This window comes from Chiloscyllium punctatum, chromosome 6 (genome assembly GCF_047496795.1).
Source record: "Chiloscyllium punctatum isolate Juve2018m chromosome 6, sChiPun1.3, whole genome shotgun sequence".
In the NCBI taxonomy this organism is placed as follows: Eukaryota; Metazoa; Chordata; class Chondrichthyes; order Orectolobiformes; family Hemiscylliidae; genus Chiloscyllium; species Chiloscyllium punctatum.
Genome location: NC_092744.1, coordinates 40,512,861 through 40,536,456, shown reverse-complemented (window position 1 = coordinate 40,536,456; position 23,596 = coordinate 40,512,861). Strand labels below are relative to the sequence as shown.

Below are 23,596 nucleotides of genomic sequence, written 5' to 3'. Positions count from 1 at the left end.
TACTAGTAGTCTACTTGGCTATTCTGTAGTCCTGCAGGGTTACACCCGAAACATTGACTTTATCTTCTGATGGTGCCTGGCTTGCTGCGCGCTTCCAGCCTAATGTCTATTTTACAGTTGATAGCATCCATTTTAAAATCACCCAATATTCAATTTAAAAACAAATTATTTGAAAATAAAATTTCTGCCCTCTTGGCATTACAGTCTGTATATGTGGACTGATCAACTTCACGCTCCAGCTCCTCTGCTTGTTGCATTCCTTTGAGTTCGCAGTCTATTTGTACTGCTTTTAGTCAAGGGTTCCAGCTCACATGGAACCATATTTATTATTACCCACAAAATTACAATGGATCCCTTTACACAAACTAACCTTACATGTGTACAATATCAAGTTTTCCCATTTATAATAAAATTGCATAAATTGTTAAAATAAAACATACATATTTTGAAACATTCAGTTGACAGGGAACAAAGTTCATGCAGTCACGAAGTAACCTCTTTTAAGAATTAGGGAAACGAGATGTAAGGACAGAATAAAAGGTGGTTCTTTTACTTAATATCTTCTGCCTTCCAACCTATAAGAGGGCTGCTGGTCCCAAAGCTAAAACAAGCATAAATAATGGAACAAAGAAATAAATGTTGGGTCGAGAAAGGGTCTAAATAGTATTAGAAATCACATATCACAAAAGTTAAAAAAACATACTATAAGATGGAGTCAGTAAAAGATACACCTACATTAAAATGAAAATTGCAAATTCTTTGCATTATCTGAACCTGTTTAATCTAACTAGTAAGAACAGTAAAAACATGATGTTTGTTTCCCTCTAGTGGCTCAAAATTATTCTGTTTCATTACTTTTTGGAACTACCGTGCAACTTTTTTTTTTAACAAAGCTGGTAATGGCTGTTAAGAAACAAATCATCCAGCTGGTGTTTCATGTCTTCAGACTCATTCTCCAATTTCCAGAATCTTTAACATTTTAACAAGCAATATTTTAATAAGTTATTCAAATTTACCATAACACGGGTCAAGTGCGGGCAAATGGAACTAGATTAGTTTAGATATCTGGCCAGAATGGATGAGTTGGACTGAAGGGTCTGTTTCTGTGCTGCACATCTCTATGACTCCATTGACAATAAAAAATGTTGGAAATGACAGTGGGTCAGGCAGGAGAGCAAGCTAACGTGGAGTCTGGTTGACTCTTCATCAGAGCTCTGATGCAGTTATTTAGACTCAAAATGTTAGCTTGCTCTCTCCATGGATGCTACCTAACCTGCTAGGATTTTCAGCATTTTCTTTCAGTACCGATTTCAACATCTGCAGTAATTTGCTTCTACAATAAATATTATTATGACCAGACTGGTTCAAAGAACTACTTACTCCACAGTAGCCTAAGTGGTTTCCACACACAAAAAAATGAACATTTAGAAAATAAATATGAAATAAAATCCAGGAACTAACTCTCGAACAGCACTACAAGACTGCAGTGGTTTAAGAAGCCAGCTGATCATCACCTTCAGCAAGAGATGGGCAGCAGCTACTGGTTTTGCTGCTGATTAACCTATTGCATGATTTCTTTTTAAAAAGAAGCAGTTTGCTCAGTTTTGCAGGACTTATTTTAGAATCTAATCTGACCACTTGGTTTAGAAGTGTTTTGCATTCCAAACTCATTCCTTCAACTTTCTGTTGAACAAGGAATCAATCCAACTCCTTCTGAATAATTCAAATTAGCATTATTGCCAATTTGAAAATAATATTGTTATAATAAACTAACAGTCATCCATCACCACTTCTCAATTATCCATGTAAATTTTCCAATCCCTCAATATACAGGCTTCTTTGTAATCCCAGTCAGGAAGCTGTAAGTGGTGAAAAATATTCCTGGCTCAATCTATAATGGGAAGACTTAATATGTTCACTATTTATAGCCAATCATATTAGTCTGTAAAAATGCAATTGTTACAAAAGGTATTCTGCACAAATTGTCTGTTAGAGCTTTTGATGCACTTGGTATGAGAAGCTTCTTTACAAGGAGCTAAATCACTTGATGATCCTGGAGGATCATGATTATTTGAAAACATTTGACATCATTAGTGTCATTTATTATTGAAATGCTCCAGAAAATAATACATATACGATATCAAACGGAGGCTTAAATGCAATTTTTAAAAGGGATAATGGGAAGGTTTATACATGGAATGAAAACTTGCAATAGACACAATTTTGCTACTGCCAAGGCTAAGAATCAGTGACATTTTATTCAAAGGAGTAGATATTTCTTCCAAAATGTATTTACCATATCACCTCTTCCTAAATTAAGCTGTACCCAATTCATCTATAAGAAAATTTTTTTTGAAGAGAAAAATAAATGCTTTCTTCATTTCTGGAATGTGGGCATCACTGGCTTCATGAACATTTAATTCCCATCCATAATTGCCCTGGATGTTGAACTGCTCCAAGTCATTACAGATGCACAGACACCACAATGCTGTTAGGGAGGGAGCTCCAGGAGTTTGATTCCACAATAATGAAAGAACAGTTATATAGTTCCAAGGTGGGATGGTGTGAGACTTAGGGCAATGTTGGAGGTGCTGGCGTTCTCCTGCATCTGCTGTCCTTGTTGTTCTACGTGGGAGAGGTCACAAGATTTAATCTAGTTGAATCCACCGAATTTTCTTAATAAATAATTCTCTCTCATAATTGGGCAATTATGCACAATTTCAAGCAAAACCCTTTCTTAGTAAGAAACTACCTCAATTTCACCATATCACTCATTTTATGAAGATTACAAATTTATTACAAAAGGCAACCAAAAACTGCATTGTTTGGAGACAATTATGTACAATTCTTCATTAATTGCACTGTCAATTGCTTTTTTTTTCTGATGTCTACCTTGCTACACATTGGAGGAATATCAATTAAATCAATCTTTAACTTCAACATTGACACAAAATAGATTTGAAAACATTTCCTTGCCAAATAACTACCTGTGGTCCATTCCAATTGCTGTTTTCTTGAATTGCTGCAGTCCTCGCAATGTAGGCACTGTATAGTGCTTTTAGGATATACATGCTTTCAAGTGAATGCATATAGAAGAATAACTTTAATGCATATACTGCTTTTCAAATTGCTGCACAACTTGAGAGTTTTAAAGCCAATATAGCATTTTATAGTCATCACTGTTATCATGTAGGAAACACAGCAGTTAGCCCTGACCAACTTTTCTCCCTCAAATCAAGATAAGAAGAAAGTTTATTTGGACATTATCACATCACTCTTTGCAGCAGTTTGAGCTGACATTAGCCAGATTCTAGATTTTACATCAGTTATTTCATTGGTTCTTCTCTCTATTCATTTGCTGCTGTCCTTGAAAAAAATTGGTTTCTCTGATTTTATTATCCCATTCCCTGGTGCTAATGGAAGATTGAAGTGGCCTTAAAGACCTCAGAAAACCAACATAGAACATCAACAACCTTTGCACAAGTAATCATTACTAAAAACCACATCAGATGCAAGGTGAATAGCAACTTTTTAATTGCACAGATTCAAGTTCTATCTTATAGATTTGTATGTTGGACTTCCATAAATGAGGTTTTGAATCCAGTGTCACAGTAACTGATATGATTGTAGCATCAGGATTGTACCAGTACAAGTTACTTTAGCACTCGCAGGAAACATCTCCGTTCTATCTTTGTACTGCCCTCATCTTTTAAGGTGATTCAATCCTCATCTACCAAGTGGCATAAATCCTAAAGTAATGTTGCCAGAAATGGTGGTTTGCACATTAATTTCTAGACTGCTGTCTCTTTAGAGATGAGCTTTTGCTTTTCATTGGATAAATATAGTCATATTTAACAATAAGATTATCCAGACATAAAGTTATGCATTGATCAACTTTTGTTTTGAAGTGGCATTTTCAAATGGAATTGCAGGTTATTAAAAAAAAACTTTAATGAGAAATAAACTAATAATTGCATCTAACAACCCAGTACTGTATTTCTTTATACATTCTTGAGCAATTATATTTCAAATGCACCAGCTCTTTTTAAGATCAGTTTGAGATTAGTGAACACCAGATTTGTGGAGCAACGTATTTTAAATGAGTTACGTGCAACACAAGTCATTAGCTTATTCTAAAGAAAGCTAATCAAAAAAAAATTATAGCTACTTCTAAAGTGACTTCATTCTACCACAGAAGTTATTCTGCACCAACATATTAAAATCAGCCCCTGTAGGGAATAGTGAACAAATATGAACATATGCAATACAAAAAATCTTTTATTACTTCAGAAGTCAGTTTGCAACCAGTACCTTTTAGTGGGAAAGGATGATTCAGTAGTTAGCTTTCCATTATAAAATCTGTATTACAAAAAAAAAATTGCAAATGCACAAGGAAAATTGTTCACACTTCTTTCCATGTGCCATTTAGGAGAACTATTGTGCGGTTCATTGTTTCCATTTCTTCTCAGTTCCAGCTTCCCTATTAAGCACTGGAATAATTCTGCCAACTTATTCCTTCTAATGACGGCTAGATGATAAACTTTTAGATTTTGACAATTTTTTTGTAGATGGACGCTGTTCAACAAGCTGTGGAGTGTCACGATCCATCGGATGCTGATCAGGATCTTGGGTTGAGGTAGATGCTGTTGCCTTCAATGTCTTCTTTATGTTCGCCACCTTAAAAATAAAAAGTCTCCGCCATCAAAATTTATGTTTTTCTTATTGTAGAACATGAAATCATGATACACAGCATTTACCTTTAAGTATAATTTATTAAATCCAATGAGTCTCCCATGCCAGCTACATATCTATTCATGCATGATTATACACACATTGAAACATAGACTGTTACCTACTTGCTCCATCTCTTAGCAAATATGTCACCTTCAAATCCCAAATTACCTTCCCCTTTGTTGTTAGACATTAAAAATTTGTTGAACAATTATAACTGAAGATATTGTTACAATGAAGCAACTATATTAGAAAAAAAAATCGTACAAATTTCTTCAGATCCTACTTTTATTTGGAACTTATGGAAGAGAAAATAGATTAGTATATCAGATTATTTTTGCCTAAGCTGCAACTACAGATTCTTAGTATTGCCACGTGATGGGTATCAAAATCTACACCTCAAGGAAAAATTGTTAGGTTTCAGAACTCAAATGGTAAAGAACAACAATTTAAAAGAAAGATTGAATGAAAAAAAAAATTTGCAATTACATTGTGATTTTCCTGATCTTCGTGTCGGTCCAAAACTCTACAATCCTAAGGACTTGTTTTAAGGTCGGGAATAAAATATTGAATTGGAAGAAAACATTTTTCAGCATGTGGAGAGGCAGTGGCAGAGTGGTAATGTCACTATATTAGCTATCCAGAACCCCAGGTTAAACGTCCTGGGGAAATGGATTTGAATTGCACCATGGCAGATGGTAACATGTGAATTCAGTTTTTAAAAAGCATCTGGAATTAAAAGCTAGCCTAATAGCAATTCTTTATTTAAAGAGATTCGCAAATGTCCTTCAGGCAAGCAAATCTGCCATCCCTACCTGGTCTGGCCTACACGTGACTCTAGAACCACATCAATGCAGTTGAACTTTAGGTGCATAACTGTATATTAACAATTACAGACGGGCACAGAGTGCTGGTTTAACTCACATCTTGTTAATAAATTAAGAAATAAATCCAACTCAACTGACCACCCACTTACGGCATTCACTAATGTCATAAGAATTTACAAAAACATGGAACCATTTTACTTAAAACTATAGAAACTACTTCAATAAGATACAAGAGTTGCTGTCGTTGTGGGTATGTTCGCTGAGAAGTTGATTTGCAGATGTTTCATTCCGTCTATGAGAGATCTTCAGTGCCTTGGAGCCTCCTTGAAGCGCTGCTATACTTTGTCTTGAATTTAGTAGGTTCCATTCCTGCTGCTTCCGGTTGCCGGTTCCAATAGTTCGTTTAGTGGCTGGTACATTGGGACTAGGTCTGGTCATCTGTGTGCATGGCTACTAGGGACAGCTGGTCGTGGCGTTTAGTGACTATTTGGTGTTCGTGGATGCGGATTGCTAGTTGTCTGCATAGTGTTTTGTGCAGTTTGAGCAAGGGATGTTGTGAATTATGTTAAGTCTTGAACGTGATGGGTACAGGGTCTTTTGCTCTGGTGAGTTGTTGTCGGAGTGTGGCTGTCGGTTTATGGGCTGTCATGAATCAGAGAAGTCTGGCTGTTAGTTCACAGACATTTTTTTTATACAAGATTGTGTGGCTAGTGTGTTAGGTTGTGGCATGTCCTCATCATGTCGTTTCTCTGCCAAGCATCTGCAGATGAAGTCATGGGGGTGTCCATTCTTGGTGAATACTCCATAGAGATCTTCTCTTCACATAGCCACAAACACAGCAACTGACATCCAAGGTACAAATCTTCATGCAAACCTTCAAGAGTTGGTGGTGGTGGTGAGTAAACACATATATTGTTCTACATTGAAAGATACTGTGCACAATCTGATATCACCACTAACGAATTATTTTTGCAATGCAGTCGCTTCCAAAAGGACTGACAAATATATGGCGCTGTCCACGACTAAGACATTTCAGTGTACTTTAAGGCAAATTAGGTACCTTTGGAGTGAACCACTGTGACATTGTAAGACTTGAGAACGTGGCAAGGTCCCATATTCAGTAAATTTATAAATTACTAATTAAGCATTATGACATGTAAAATTAACTAAACATTACAAGAAATAATTTAAACTGTTGTGACAAAACATTATTTTTAACACCAATACCATAAATAGTAACATTTGTTTCTTAAATTAAGTTCCAAAAGAGGAGAGAGAAAAAAAAAAGTGTTTGAAGATTTTTTTGACAGGATGAAAATTTCTTCTTTCAAATGGAAAATTTTTTCCCGTTAAAAATCAATGCCATATTCAAAATGAAACACTAACTCTTGCCACTGAACAGGAAAAGGAACAATCGTTGATAGGGATAGATTAATTTATTGAATGAATAGGAATCTGCAAAATTGAGTGAGACACTCCTTATTTGCAAAATTTGGTAAGTGATTAATCTGCTATTTAGCCTGTAGAGGAGATACTCCTTGGTAGTACACAGCATTATTTGAGCCTCTCCACTAGCTTATTATGGGATTTTATAGAGGGATTAGTGAAGGAAGTTAACTACGCATCATGCCTGCCTGGATAATATTACTTTCAGTGAAGCGGATGTCAAACCTGGTGACATAAATGCAGTTAAGTTGTCAAAAAGTAATTCAACTCATTGACAAGCAATATTTCCCAATAATGTCATATCAAGTGCCCTTGTTTACAGAGCAACTCTTATCTACTGTTAGTGTGTGTTGTTTCTCCAAATAGTTCAAAAGCAGTACTACAAAGTTAGGTGGAATAATAACAAAAAAAAATCACTTAGGGTGGACAATACAAAACCAGATTTTAAAAAAAGTGACAAATGAAAAATCTTTACATCAATGCTTTACAAATGACCTGATTGTTGAAAGATATTTTCATAGTTTAAGAGCTTTCTGTAATCTTACAGTTTGCAGATTTAAAGAAAACTTCCATCAGATTAAAATTTTATATAACCAATGGAAGCAGGATTGACATGTCAATCATGTAATTTTTACCCCCTGAACTCACTTCCGTTTCTACTTGCTGTTGTGTTTTTGTGTGGCCTTCTTTATACTGATTTACACGGAGCACTTGCTGCTCAATGCCCAGCAGAACCGCTTGACAACAATCACACCTGTCAAAAAACAGGACACCTGTTAGAATAGGATATTTGCATAAAGTGGTCATAGACAAATACATTCTAAAAAGATACTGAAGTTAATTCACGAATGTTTTTCCATAAACTACAAAAAAAATGCAATTACAGCACAGCTGCATTTCAGAAAAGTTGTAACTTTCAGGTTTAAAGAAGTTGCACAATTAACAAAATGTACATTCATTGACAGATTTTTTTTCCATTACAGTTCACCAATTATCATGAACTCAGTTCAGTGCACATCAAAAACGTCAATATGCTTATATTTTTGGAATATCCCTACTTTTCAGACAATAAACATTTAGTTCCAGTATCTGTCACTTTTGTTAAGAACAAACCTATCAGCTCATTTTTGTCAGGAGTGATTAGCATTTGCCAATTATACAAATGCTGAACACATGCTTCAATTTAAAAGAAACAATGCATCACTCTTTCACTAGCATTAACATCAATTAATTACAGTAAAAATCTGAAATAACTGAGTACTCAGATGGAATCATGTATACAATAGGATTTCGAGGTAGCAAAAACTAAATAAAATTAGCCCTTTCTATCCAACAATTCATTTTAACAGGATCACATCTAATGGCCAAATATTTCTAAACTTACCTTCACATCAATATATAGGTATGAAATCATATGAAAGCAAATAGGTTTCCCATCAATATGCTGGGAGTCTGAAGATTTTTGTAATGGTCTCATAAATTTTCCTTAAACGTTATTATTGTAAAGAAAAGTTCCACATCATAGAACAAAAAGTCAATTACCATTCCTGGAGAGTTTTTACAATGCTGCTGATGTCTTGCTTTTGGAGATCTCGGCCAATGCAAAAGTCAACTTCAAGAAGCTGATTTCGCTGATCAAGTTTGCCTTGTATTATATCAGTATAAATTGCTTCAATAATCAGGTCTTCCAATTCTCTGAGGTTTTTTATATCAAGGTCTTTCAGGAGCATGGAATATGGAATGCACTGCCAAGTTATAAAAAGAAAGGTAATCAATTTCAGTGCAATGACAAAACAAAAACCTTTTGATTCCTCATTATAGGAGATCTCAATGTAGATTGTTAAAATAAGACTTTTTTCTCTCAGTACAGAACTAAATAAGTTGTAATGAAGGTATTCATTATTTTTAGTAAAATATTCCTTAAAATCTTCCCAAGGTTGCAACTAACAGAACAAACTTCTGGTTTCAACTTTTTGCTAATACTATTAACATATAAATCGAGCTAATATGAAATTATTGTTCTCACACAACATAAATCTCAATATCATACATTCAGTGCAGCATTTCAAAACATTAGGATGTTCTCTTGATGGAAAGTTATAACCTTATAAGTCTCTTAAACACAATGGCGCTATCAGTTAAGTGATTCAATAGATTATGGTGACAAACCATCAAGCTATGAACATAGGAGAAAAGCCTCTCTGTCCACGGATTTAACAATAACATTGGATAATAGATTATCAAATATTTTGTTTATCTAGTAAAACCTTTTCTTCTGGTTAGCTGATTTTGCCTACAATACTCAAATTAGTATTAACTTTCAAAGCAATGAGACTATGAGAAAACTGCAGTAATAGTACAAGCTGGCAGAAGTCAAGTAAGAAATTCAGTTTAGTAAGAAAAACGAATGTTGATTAAAAAAACATGAAAAGGTTTAGATTTCTATTTAAAAAAAAGTGTCTGAACTTAGGATATTACAGGTTTTAAAATAAAAACTACAAAGCATGTTAATCTGAGGGAACAGAATACATTACAGATAGCCATCTCAAGTATCAAACACGCCTGTGTCAAGCACATATTGATTAGATGTTAATATTCCAACTAAAACATAGTGTTTCACAACAAAATGTGCTGAAGTCCTTACACTTTTGCCATCAACCACTCAGTGGGGTCAAAATTAATTGCCAATTCAGAGTAGATTTTTTTGTGCATTCAGCCAGAATCTTTTGGATTTGGATTTAAACCAGCCAACCTATTTTGTAAAAAGACAAGACAGACAGAAAACAGGGAGGGTTTCAGTTTGAACTGTACTCAATCTTATATTCTAGAGGTGAAAAGGGAATGATACACCCCACAACGTCACCTAGTTCCTGGAACAGTCCCACTTTTAATAAAATAAGATAGTACATATGAGAGAGAAGACAGAAAGAAAAATCCAAGAAAGTATTTGCTGTCAATTAAATATCTGCATATAAAAGGCTTGAAGGCCATTCTGTGGCATCTCTCAATAGATCCAAGATCTCTCAAATAACACTAAAACTGGTGGAGGGATAATTTCAAATAATACTGCACTCTAAGATTGGCATTCAATTTCTATCACGTTCACATTCACTTTTACATTGGACTTATAGGAACAATATCATTGCTGAGGAAGTTAAATAAAGAAAAACTAAATTAATACCCATGTACGTACACAAGTGCAATTGCCACTTACAAAAAAATGCTGGCTACAAAAATTGAATCAGAACACAAAAATATCACTATATGGCAATGCGTCCTGGACACCTAGCATGTACACACAAACAAAATCTTAAGTACCTTCATTCTTGCCGCCAAGCTTACTATGGTGAGATGTTTCAGCTTGTTCTTCTGAGCTAATGTTAATTCGGGTAGACTTCCCTTATTTGCTAAACAACAGAAAATATGTAATTCTAGAAAGAACCTTTAGAGTTAATTAAAGCAAGAATTATACACAGCTCAAAATTTGCTAAGTGCACAACCAATATGCCAAAAAAAAAAGGTTATATTTGGATTATGCCTTCATTAATTTCCCCCAAGTCTATTTAACTCTTCAAATCAATTTAAATATTAGCATTTATTTTGTTTTAAAAATAACAGTTTGTTATCATTAGATAACGTTTGACAGTGCATTAATGTGCTAATATTTGAAATGAACACAGGAAAGACAACTGAGGAGCATTTATGTTAAAGCAGTAAGTTGTCACATCAAAGTAAACATGAAGGGCCAACCAGATTTCCATCCTTGGTTCAGGTATCCTTTATATAAATATGACCTGTAAGATTTGAGAGCATTTGGTTGTTGCACAAATGTCAAGTTTGTGTGGAAATGTCAAATAAATTCTTATGCATGAGTGAGTTCACCAGTGCCTTCTCATAACTGAAACAGATAATCACGCACAATAGGCGACAAATTAAAGTTAAGCAGTTTGCAAAAGGTACCTCACTTAGGAAATTAGATTCACAATACGGTGCAGTTTAACTGCTCGTCCTTACTGGCATGAAATAGCAATTTCAAAGTATTGAGTGACATTTGCAGTTAGAAGATATAGATTACAATGAATATCCAATAATGTATTTTTTTGTGCAAATTAAGTCAAAAGGAAAGAAACCTGCATTTAAATTTCAGCATATGATAGCCTCATGATTCTAGTACTGACTACATTGCCAAAGATTGAGTAATGGGCTATGGTGTAACTCTTATTCTGTTGTATGCGCATGACCCATTGCCCTTGGGGCTACCATGTATGTTACTTTCAGAGAAGTTTACTTTAGATGATTTATAAATTTTGAATTCCAAAAATGTTTTCAATGCAGGTACGCACACAAATTCAGCTAGCCATAAACCACTCTTTGAGTGATCTCATTTTATACAGTTGTGCTGATATAAGGAAATGGACAAGGCATGAAAAAGTTATTAAATCAAGTGGCTGAGAAGTGAACTAGTAACAGTGATATGGCCATTAATTTAAAGTATATTGCAATCGTATTGGTTTGTTTTCATGCATTTCAAATTCTTTGGATTAAGACCTCGGAATTTGAGTTGTTTTTCTTTTTTTCCAGAAAGCCAGCAACTTCTGTAAGCTAGCATAGCTTCTGTCCTAAAGCTACCAGATTTATTTCAGTGCGCCTGTAAATTTGAAATTAACAAAGCAAAGTATGAAATTAAAGCTGATATTTGAAGTCTGATCATTTTTGCATTTATGTCAAGTGGATATCATTGACAAGGCTCAATTTTTTTTGTCTGTTAATTGAGGTGGTGGTGAGAAGCAGCCACCAAGAAGCAGTTTGTGGAGTGCAGATACAAGCACAGTGCTGTTGGATAAAAATCAGAGGATGATGTAAGAACATTGATATATTTCCAGTTCAGGATGGTTGAGGGGAGCTTGCATGTGGCGATGCTCTTGTGCATTTGATTTCTTTTTTCCTCTAAAGTAGCAGAGATCAGAGTTTCTGAAGGTGCTGTTGAAGCAGCCTTGGTCAGTTATGGTAAAGCATACTGTACACGCTACACACCAATGATCCCTTAAACTTTCTTTCTGCATGTACAATTTGCTCATGCAAAAAAGTTTGTCAGGCAGGGCCACTGCTTCTGTCTGACTTATTCAGTTTAGGTGGTTTCATTGGCACGAGGTGGTGGACAGACCGAATGTTCAAAATGGTAGTTAGGGTGTCAATAGAAACAGAGGAAATTGGAGCAATGACTAGGACTGCTCTGCAATTCATTATGACTATGGTTGATCATCCAACTCTAGAATGTGTTCCTGCTTTCCTCCCTTAACATTTGATCCCTTCAGCTCCAAGTGCTGTATCCAACTGCTTCTTGAAATCATACAATACTTTGACCTGGAGTACTTTCCAAGATAGCAAACTCCATAGGTTCACCACTTTCTCAGTAAAGAAGTTTCTCACTGCAGCCCTAAAATGGTTTACCCCGTATCCTTAAACTCTGCCTGCCATTACGGACATCCTTCCTGCATCTACCTTGTCTTTTCGTGTTAGAATTTTATAGGTTTCCATGAGATTCCACCCACACCTGAAAATTGAGATATTACATTTAGTTCTCTTATTCAAATCATTAATATATATTGTTTAATACAGATTAAACAAACTGACTGCTTTGCCCTAAATGATACTGAGCTTATTTGAGCCAAAGTCATCCAAGCAACTGGACAGTATTCCATTATGCTTCTCACTTGAAGCTTATAGGTGGTGGGAAAATATCATGAAGCCAGTAGGTAAATGAACCCTTGTGAAATACATAGCTTCTGACTTGCTGTTATAACCACAGTATTTATTCGGCAACTTCAATAATGTCTGGTCAGTAGTGGCCCTCAGGAGGTTGATGAGAATTACAGCAATGACACAGTAATTGAATATCAATGCAGATGGTTAAATCTCTTATTGGAGATTACCTAAATATAGCGAGTTACCTATCAGCCCAAGTTTGAATGCTGTCCAGGTCTTGTTGTAATTAAAGTTGATTCTACATGCAATCTCAGAATGTCTTGACGCTTCACGTCCACTTAATTACATTGGCAATAAACTTTGTATGAATGAGAGAGACATCAAGTACAATTTCATTTCTAACATTTTTGCCCAGTATTTACATTTTTGTTAATTCATAACAATTTCTCTCTCCCTCCCAGTGGGAGTATACAGGTGCATAGCAATTTGCGGATAGTGAGACAAGTTTAGCAGCAGACAATGCACCAGCCCATAAGATTTGCAGAATGAACTTCATTCATTTCCTTTCATTGCTACCACAGGGAAACAGGGTCCAGGATCCAATTACTACACCCCAGTGGTATGGAGTAGTGCATTTCAAACATATGACCCCATTTTGATACCTGAAAACTGTTGCAACCCTTCCATAAGGATATAGCCTGATGTTTGGTTGAATGGGGAGGTTGAGGGAACAGGAGAAATTTCACTAATAACAACTTCCTGCCGACTTCTGTTACATCTTCACCTGATGGAATGGTTGGAGGTAGCTTGCAGATTCCTTGAATTCCAGAGAAGTGTGCAAAGCAGTAAGAGTACTGGTAAGATTTTTTTTCATATTTGAGAATAAAAGTCAAGTCAATCTGACAGCATACATAATCACAAATTCTTGGTTTGTGTTACTTCAACCTTTGTTCATTAGCACTTCAATAGAGCAGTATTTGTTCAAAATGGTTTCTTCAAATCATTTTCAACCAAATGACAAATTACATCTTCAGTACTTAGTGAAGGGTCACATGCAGGTGATCCTTCATTTTTTGAAGCACATAAATCTCACGTTTAGTGCTGCTGCATGGTAATCATGAAGTTTATGTCTGTGAACTGTATATGTGGGTTATGTTATGTACTTTTAAACTTCTTGAAGGCTGTGTAGAGTTCATCTGTGTAGAAAACGAATACATATTAGAGGAACATCATTCATGGTGAAACAAGTATTAGAAATAATAACTATAATTAGTACGGTTAGCATCTTGTTACTTGGTTATTGTACACTAATGTTTGGATTGCTTAAACTATTGCCGAAAGCAGGTAGGATACTCACCAAATACAAAACTTTCACTTCAGCCAGTCATTCATGAAGGTGCTCCAAACAAAACTTTTGGGAGGCATCCATTGCTCAGAAAGTTTAAAAATTCTTGTAGTGTATTCCAATCGAATTAATTTTAGTAGATTCGCTACAGTACAGGATACTACCAAGTTTGAAGAGAGTGAATGGATAACTACATGTTGCTGCTTTCTGAATTACAAGGAAACATCAAGTCAGTTTTAAAGGAGAAATGAAAAGATCTTTAATTCTGAAAATAAAGTAAAGACAAAGGCTTCAATTTTAAGACCGGAAAACATATAGGAGGGAAAGAAAGATACTGAAAAGAGGAGAAAAAAAAAAGAAAAAAAAAAGGACAGGCAAAATAGAAGTAGTGAAACAATATCTAATATCTATTAGGAACATCAGAAAATGAGATCTTTGAAACTAGACTGATCTTGACCTCAACCCTATTTGATAGGTTTTCTCAAACGTAATCCAGCCATTTTTGTCTTTACAATTTTAATTGCCTCAACATCAACAGCATTTTGTAGAAATAAAAATGTTTACATTTTCACTAATGCTTTTGCATTAAAAAAGTCAATATACATTTTCATTAAGAATGACCTAGTTCGGATTTTAAAACTGTGCTCCTTTATTCTGAATCGTTTCCCCGATCCCCACATCAGAAGGCAAGTAGATTTTTTCTTTAGACATTCTTCCATTAGTGTAGCTACTGGTTTTCCAGGGTTAATCAGCCACAATTTTTAACCATTTAAAAGATGACAACTCACTTATCAGTTGGTTGATTGCTAGCCCCATAGCTTATCACAGTAATCCCCAGCACACTTGAAACTTCTGTCAATTCAAATCTGCCAAGACCGAAACCACACACAATTTTACACATTCACACACTAAAATTGTGCCATAGTTTCTCAGAAGTTATTTTAAGGAATCTTTTTTCAAAAAAAAACACCCCTCAATTGGATCAAACTATAACCTAAAGCAAAAGAATATAAACCAAATTTATGAAAGCTGTCTTCACGATTTATGCTCTTTAAATCCCAGCATCATTCATGTAAATCAGACCTGCACACTCTCCAAGGCTACTGTTGCTTTTGAGGGGTTGTGTCCAAAACTGAGCAGTTTGACTGAAGGCTCTACACAACTGAACCAAATTTTTAGCATCAGATAAACTTTTGCATTTTATGTACTTCTAGTGGCATCCAAGTCATTGACATACATGTTGAAAAGCAGGAGGCCAAACATACTGGGGAACATCACCTGTCAGATCCCACAAAGCAAAAATGTATGCTTCCTTAAATCTCTGTGCTCCCCAATTTCCATACGTTGCGCATGGTTACCTCCAATAACATACAGTTTGATTTTGAGAGAGAAACCGGTACAGAATCTTGAACACCTCCTCAAAGTTCAGGTACAGATCAGCACAGACACCAACCACTATTCCTCCCCTTAATCATATTAGCAAGATCCTTAGAAAACATGTACTAGATTAGTTGTACTAGGCTTTACTCTTCACAAATGGACACAGACTTCAAGCAGCCATCCTGCCACAGATTTCAGCCACATCTCTACCTGGCCCATAAGATCTGTAGTTGCCTGGTTTCTTACTTTTTTCCCCTCAATTAATTTAGCTCAAGCATCTTTAAAGGTGATTAAAAGTCCCAAGGCACTGCAGTGTTATCAGTCAAAATCTGATACCAAGCAACTACATTATGAATGAAAGGTTACCAAAAGCTTGGTCAAAAAGATAGGTTTTGAAAAGGAGTGCCTTAAAAAGAAATGGGAAATGGAGACATTAGAGGTTTAAAAGGAGGGAATTTCAGAGCTTAGTATGTAAACAACTGAAAGCATGGCCAACAATGGTGGAGGAAAGGAAATAAGATGTACAACAGGCCAAAATTGGAGGAACGCAGAGCCCAGGGAGACTTGGAGAACCAGTAAAGATTAAAGGTGGGGAAGAGAAAAGGCATATGAATTTTAAAACTGAGGCCTTGAGAACTCATTTATGTCAATAAGCAAGGCATTTGGTACAAGTTAGGAAATGCGCAGGAGAGATTTGGCTGAATTCAAGCTAAATGGAGAGTATATGATGAGATGACTGTGAGGGGGCATTGAAATAGTATAGTTTGGAGGTAATAAACCAAGGGCTGATAATGCAATTTTCCAATTCAACAGTAATTTAAAAACCTAGAGAGCAATTTCTTTATAGCCCATCAAACTATGTATGATGCTAATAAAAAGTTTACTCAAGTATGGGAATAATATTCAATCCTTGTACAGATTTGGGCAACACTAGCTTTATACAAAAAATTACTTTAGTGAGCATGGTACAAAAAGAGGAAACAATTTTCTTGAAGCAGGAGATGAGGGAATGCTGTTGAAATTTGAGGGGTTAACAGGATCATAGACAATACAGCAGGTAGGACAAAAGGTTAATCTAATAAAAAAATTCAGCCTGCTATTTTCAAAGGGTATATTTTCTCACTTTGTGAATAAACTGCAATTATTCAAGTAGTATGTTGAATAGCTGCCTTCACATAGTCAGCAGCAGGTTTGGATTATGTTAACCCAAGGTTTAACATGAGTATTTCAGTTACAAATGAGACATCAAGTATCCAGACATCTGCAAAATAAGATACTTTATTCTCAGAAATGTAAATTAAACATTTTCTTGCTGGAACAGAATTTATGATGCAATGTTTAGCTTAGGTATTATCCTTCTGAAGAGTTACCAATATTTATCTCCACAGATGCTATCGGGATTTCTATTTACAAAAACAAAAAGTTCATATTGTAGTAACTTTGGTTTCACAAGTATAACCACTTTCTTATACATAAAGTTAAATAAGGATATGTTCACTATTTGACAAAAAACAAATCTTTACTATACAGTTACTAAGAGATTAATTAGTTATGCATGGGGTATCTACATGCAGCTCAATTCTTTGCAGATCGGCAACTCATGTTTGGATATCCATTTATTACTTAAAGCTGAGTATTGCTGGAAAAATCCAGATTGCTACAGCTGCACATTTCCTCTAAACACACTGCCTATTCTAGTCTTCCAAAGTTTTGATCTAAAATAAATGTTAATCATATTCAAAAGAAACTAAAGAGGCAGAAAAAAATTAATACCATAAGAAAAAAATAAAAGTAATTTTGAAATGATCATATATGATGCTAGAGTAAAAACGTGAAAAGTATCTGTTTGAAATCAGAAATAAAACAAAAAATGTTTTAAATCCTCAATAGATCAGACAGCATCTATGGAAAAGGAAAGAGGTAGCATTTTAGGTTAACATGCTTTCCTTAGAAATGGAAGTTAAAAAAGTGTTTGAAACCTTAACTTTCTTTCTTCACTCAACAAATACCATACCTGCAGAATATTTTCAGACTTTTCTATTTTCACAGCATTTGTGGATTTAAGACAAAGTAGGTTAAATTAATTCTGCCAAATTACCAACATAAGTAAAGATATTTTAGGAGAATTTAGCAAGAAATAGAAAAAAAACAACTGAACACAAATGCAGGCAGTTCCCCTATAACTCAGTAGTTGAATTCCCGTGCAATGCCAACGTTTTAGAAAAATCGCATAATAGAAATAATTGGGCCTGAGAACAATAGGTTTGGGGCGAACCACCAAAAATATTGAAACAAAAGTAGTTAGCCTAACTCAAAAGATAGCACTGTCTAAAGTAAATGTTGAAATCATATTTTAGTGAAATAATCCAGTAAAGTTAACACTAAAGTTCTGAATTAAATAATGTCCCATCTGAAATTTGCTGGCACTGGCCCGGCTGCTGAATTCAATGCTATTTAAATCCTATCATGGCTTCTAACTTTCAATTCCAACTAAGAAGAAGTCACTTCATAATGCAGACAAAGTCATTCAAATAATGGGATTTCTCCCCAAACTTACTACCAAAACATTTCCAATAAAGAAGAAAAGCAGAAAGTTCTCTTTTGGAGAGAGTAAAATCTCTTTTTGATGGTGTCGCTAAAGAGCTGGGATGCTCTGAATGACTGAAAGTTTAATTGGGTCTTGGGTTTTAGACAGAATGAGGGGCCGAGACTCAGATCCTCCCCTCCTCTTCAAACGGAGACTGAAAGACCTTACATCAGCCATAACTTGGGGATGGGTGGGTGAGAAGAGGAGACATGAGGTCACCAATGGTCCGTTCTTATTTTAAGATCCTCACCTTCCACACATGTACACTCTCTCCTGTAAAGTCACCGTGTTGAAACTTCAGATAGCCAGCGATTGAGCCTCTGCTTAACAAAAAGACCCTGCTTACTCTCCACCACTCAGTGGACATCACTGCATTTGCACCTTCTTTCACTCTCTCTCTCTCCTAAAGCTCCTCCCCCCAACCCCCACCCACCTTTCCATGCATGATCTCAGGAAGCATTCTAGCAAAATTTTCCAATGTTCACTTCCCCAGAGAGCAGTGGAAGTTGATCTTGGATGGGGCTCTTTGTCAAGTTGGAGGAGAGTGTGTGGCATAGTGATTTCATATTAGCCATCTGCTACAACATGGTTTTCTATGCAGTTTTCTGTACTGAGATTTAGTATAACACGAGATTACAGAGGACACCAACTGTCACGTTATACAAAACGACCTGTACTGCATGCAGTGATGCAACAACTTACCTGCCAAAGGCAAAAAAGGTGTTCATTGGGTTAGATAGCACCACTACAGTTTAACCAAGACAAACAATGAGTCAATCTAATAATTCAAAACTGAAGCACCTGGATCATAAGTAAGATACGTAAGTAAGGTAGAAGACTGTCTAGTCATAAGGGTCTGTTACCATGCTTGCATCTTTGACTCTTCGGTCCAACTCGTCCATGCCAATCAGATACCCTAAATTAATCGAGTTCCATCTGCTAACATTTGGCTCATATCCTTCAAAACCCTTCCTATTCATATACCCATTCAGATGCCTTTTCAATGTTGTAATTGTATCAGCCTCCACCACTTCCTATGGTATCTCATTCTATTCACCCATACACCTCTGAAAAAGTTGTTCCTGAGGTCCCATTTAAATCTTTCCCTTCTCACCCAAAACATAGTTCTGGACTCCCCCACCCCAGGGTAAAGATCTATCTATTAGCCCTATCTATGCCTCTTATGATTGTATAAACTTCTAAGATCATCCCTCAGACTCCGAAGCTCCAGGGAAAACAGCCCCAGCCAATTCAGCCTCTCCCTCTACCTTCAAGTTTGCTTTACCATTCATTTAGATAATGATTAACCTATATATTGATTACATTTACTCAGTTTGATTCTGCATGTCTCCATATCTTTACCTAAAGAAAATATGGTTAATTCCAATTTTGATAATTTCAATTAATCTAGCCATAGTTTTTTTCATGTTTTTGTGGTGGGCAGATGGAAGAGGAGAGCAAAAGGGAATTCCAGATTTACACTGTTCTTTGATAATGGATAGCTTCTGGATCATTGAGCTAACTTTACTTGCCCCTCGGTTTTTCAGTTGAACCATACAGGCACACGATTGGGTGATACTTTTCTCACTGCCCAGTGCTATCTTGCAGAAAATGAATTTTACTTCAATGGGTAGAATTTAAAAAAATGTATACCAGCAGCATTACCCAGTGGAGCACAGAATGAGTTACCAATCTGGTCAAGGTTACCTGCATCAAAAAGCAGCAGTCACAGTCTCACAATGCCAACAATACAAGAATAGAGCCCTAACCATCACTGAATCAGAAGAACATCTGTTGCTCTACAATAACCAGTCAAGAATAGTAATGGAAAATCATCCACCTGTCAAAAACATTCCAATCCTCAGCCAAAGTGAAAAAACATTGATGCGAAAGATACAGCAAGGAACTTTAGTCAAGAGTTCCAAGCAAATAATCCTGCATTATGTTCCATTCCCATTGTCTCACTCTCGAAAGCTATAGATATAGTTCAGTCTGTTTGGTTTATTTTATTTATGTGAAAAAAAGTGGCCAAGTTGACTAATATCAAATCTATGGACTCAAATTATATATCTACTCGTGTTGAAGAACTGTACACCAGACAAAGCTGCAATTGTAGCCAACATGGTCACATGGAACAATGTGGAAAACTTGCTGTATCTTACCAAATATGCCTCATTAACAACTTACATTGCTCCTATGGCATACCGCAGGTCCAATCCAGTCTCAGCCTCCCACTTGACGCCCTTGAAACAAGCTACCACTCAACTGATACTCAAAGACTGGCATCCCTTGCATCACACAACCTTTAAAAAGGCCACAGTGCACCAGCACTCGAAAGCTGCCCAGCTTGCTTGTGAATTCTGAGCATGTCGGAGAGAGGAGTATCGTACCATGATGCAACACTGACCACAGGTCCCAGGACAGATGAGGAGTGTCATCCTCTTGCCAGGGGACCAGCAGAGGGACCAAAAGATGTCAGCAGTCTGGTCTGAGATTACCACTCAGGTCTGTACCACAGTCCAAAAGAATGGTAATTTCTGCTACTGCACCTACTTAGAACCAAGATTCCTGCTGTACCACTTTCATTACCTGCAACATCTTCCCTCTCATCCCACCCCTAATATCCTGCAATTCCTTTGTGCTGCTGCAGAGCACCTGACCACCTTTCACTGTCCTGCATCAGAATTAGCAGTTAACTCATTTACTTTAACTCTCACAATCTTTGCCTTTCTCTCGATACAGGAGAGGAAAGTTCATTCTAGTGCAAATAGAGCCCGTACAGGTAGAGGGGTGAAAGACAGTACCTGTCCACCTTTCTCTCCCAGCCCCGGCATATGAATTGACTATGCCAAGCCTGGTCATTCACTGCCTCCCTATTGAAGTGACAATGCTTCCAACACCTCCTATGTGATCCTATTCATATCCATGCTTGACCATATCACCTCCATGGAGATATTGTTAACTACCCCTTATATCTGACAGCACTGCCAGCTTTCCAGCATGCAGCTCTGATTCCAAAGAATTTACTTCCTGAGGCAGCAGACAACTTTGCCTCAGCTCCCCAAGCCCCTTCCCTTTAGTTTCTGCAGAGAGCACTGATGGACTAACCCCACCTTTTTGAGCACCATAACTGGACAGCCCAGGATTGAGTGCCCAGACCTTTGACTGATTGGTATAGATTTCCTTGACGGAGTTATCCCTACTCACCAAACTGAGCGTGACCCATTCCACAAACTGCAGAAGCACAGAGACCTTAACTAAAATCGCTGACTTGATGCCTGATGGTGATCAATACCACGGATCAATATGCGAGGTTGCCCTTGACTGACTGTGTTGGATACCCGGACTGACAAGTGCCTCCATGGACTTCAAGGGCTGCTCCAACAAGACTGAGACATGGCTGCCAGCCCGTTGTCCGTGCGGGTGAGAGATTAATGTACACTGCTATGCAAGCCTGAACTTCCAGAGTGTGCTGCCCATCTATCAGAGAAGTGACATGATCGTTGCCAAAGTTGGCAAATGGTAGGTATCAATGCACGAGGACAAGAGATGTAAACGGGCAGTGCTTGTGGATCATGTCATGATGCAGTTTGGTCATACGCAACATTGAAATCCTTCAGTGCAAGCAGCAAGGTGAAGCCTCCAGGTATCTGCTCTGGTTTCAGTGTCGAGTTCTCGTGTCAACTTGTGCAGTGCATTTGGCAAGACAGAAAAACTGATTGTCAAATGAGGAGAAATGGGCAAATAACAAGATGTTTTAAGGAATAATCCCACTTAATGGCAACTCGCACTGCCTCAAAGAAACTGGTCACATTCCTCAGGAAAAGCATATACAATGGAGCAAAATGCCCCTCACATCAAGGTGGGCCTGGGACATCTTGTCCAATGCTACCACAAAGTTCACCATAGCCTACATTTTTACAGGTACCTGAGACATTCCCAATTTCTCCGCCTCCGCTGTATCTGCTCCCAGGAGGACCAGTTCCACCATAGAACACACCAGATGGCCTCCTTCTTTAGAGACCGCAATTTCCCTTCCAACTTGGTTAAAGATGCCCTCCAAAGCATCTCGTCCACATCCCGCACCTCTGCCCTCAAACCCCACCCCTCCAACCTTATCAAGGACAGAACGCCCCTGGTGCTCACCTTCCACCCTACCAACCTTCGCATAAACCAAATCATCCACCGACATTTCCGCCACCTCCAAACAGACCCCACCACCAGGGATATATTTCCCTCCCTACCCCTTTCTGCCTTCCGCAAAGACCGGTCCCTCCACGACTAACTGGTCAGGTCCACACACCCCTACATCCCACCCTCCCATTCTGGCACTTTCCCCTGCCACCGCAGGAACTGTTAAACCTGTGCCCACACCTTCCCCCTCACCTCTATCCAAGGCCCTAAAGGAGCCTTCCACATCCAATGTTTCACCTGCACATCCACTAATATCATTTATTGTATCCGTTGCTCCCGATGTGGTCTCCTCTACATTGGGGAGACTGGGCGCCTCCTAGCAGAGCGCTTTAGGGAACATCTCGAAGACACCCGCACCAATCAACCAAACCGCTCCGTGGCCCAACATTTCAACTCCCCCTCTAACTCTGCTGAGGTCCTGGGCCTCCTTCACCACTGCTCCCTCACCACCAGATGCCTGGAGGAAAAACGCCTCATCTTCCGCCTCGGAACACTTCAACCCCAGGGCATCAATGTGGACTTCAACAGCTTCCTCATTTCCCCTTCCCCCACCTCATCTTAGTTTCAAACTTCCAGCTCAGCACTGTCTCCTTGACTTGTCCAGACTTGTCGAACCTGCCTATCTCCTTTTCCACCTATCCACTCCACCCTCTCCTCCTTGACCTATCACCTTCATCTCCTCCCCCAATCACCCATTGTACCCTATGCTACTCTCTCCCCACCCCCACCCTCCTCGAGCTTATCTCTCCATGCTTCAGGCTCATTGCCTTTATTCCTGATGAAGGGCTTTTGCCCGAAACATCGATTTCGCTGCTCGTTGGATGCTGCCTGAACTGCTGTGCTCTTCCAGCACCACTAATGCAGTATTTGCTTTCCAGCATCTGCAGTCATTGTTTTTATCTCATTCTATTAAATCAGCCAATTCACACACTATTCGATGACTTTCATCATTTTGATTCGGAGGCATCAGTACAGTCCCCACTAGATTAATTGATGCACATAATCCTGTAGAATATGAGCAATTATTTGTTTATCCTATTCTTACTGCAAAGATTCATACTAATACCAATAATAGATCCAGCATTCAGTACATAATGTATAACAAGTTGACTCAGATTAAAGCCCTGGGCAATTTGAATGTGACTGGTTTGCATGGAAAGTGACCTCAAAATCAGGAGCAAATGGCACCATATTCCCAATAAACTTCTAATTTCAGACAACTGCTCAATAAACAGATACTCAAACTGGCTGAAATAGCCAACTTGTTTAATACAGCTACAGCAGAATCTCTAATTGTGACTTATCAGCTACCATTACTATCAGTGCCATTTTCCAGGGACAGATATCTGTTTAAAATAAACAGAGATGGTGAGAGTGGCG

General features: G+C 37.5%; 1 protein-coding gene across 4 annotated transcripts in view; it reads right to left on the bottom strand.

Annotated features, from left to right (window-relative positions):
* Positions 1–287: 287 nt before the first annotated feature.
* cops7a (COP9 constitutive photomorphogenic homolog subunit 7A) overlaps positions 288–23,596 on the bottom strand; it is a 40,534-nt gene continuing 17,225 nt past the window's right edge. For 3 of the 4 annotated variants that reach the window (XM_072572516.1, XM_072572517.1, XM_072572519.1), the window contains exons 4-7: positions 10,323–10,411; positions 8,547–8,749; positions 7,653–7,758; positions 288–4,677 (exon numbers count right to left, since the gene is read on the bottom strand). In XM_072572516.1, coding sequence (XP_072428617.1) covers positions 4,519–4,677; positions 7,653–7,758; positions 8,547–8,749; positions 10,323–10,411 — 557 coding nt within the window. In that variant the 3' untranslated portion in view covers positions 288–4,518. Of the gene's footprint in view, positions 4,678–7,652; positions 7,759–8,546; positions 8,750–10,322; positions 10,412–13,372; positions 14,224–23,596 lie in introns of those variants that run through there. The other variant, XM_072572520.1, reaches the window with a different exon arrangement.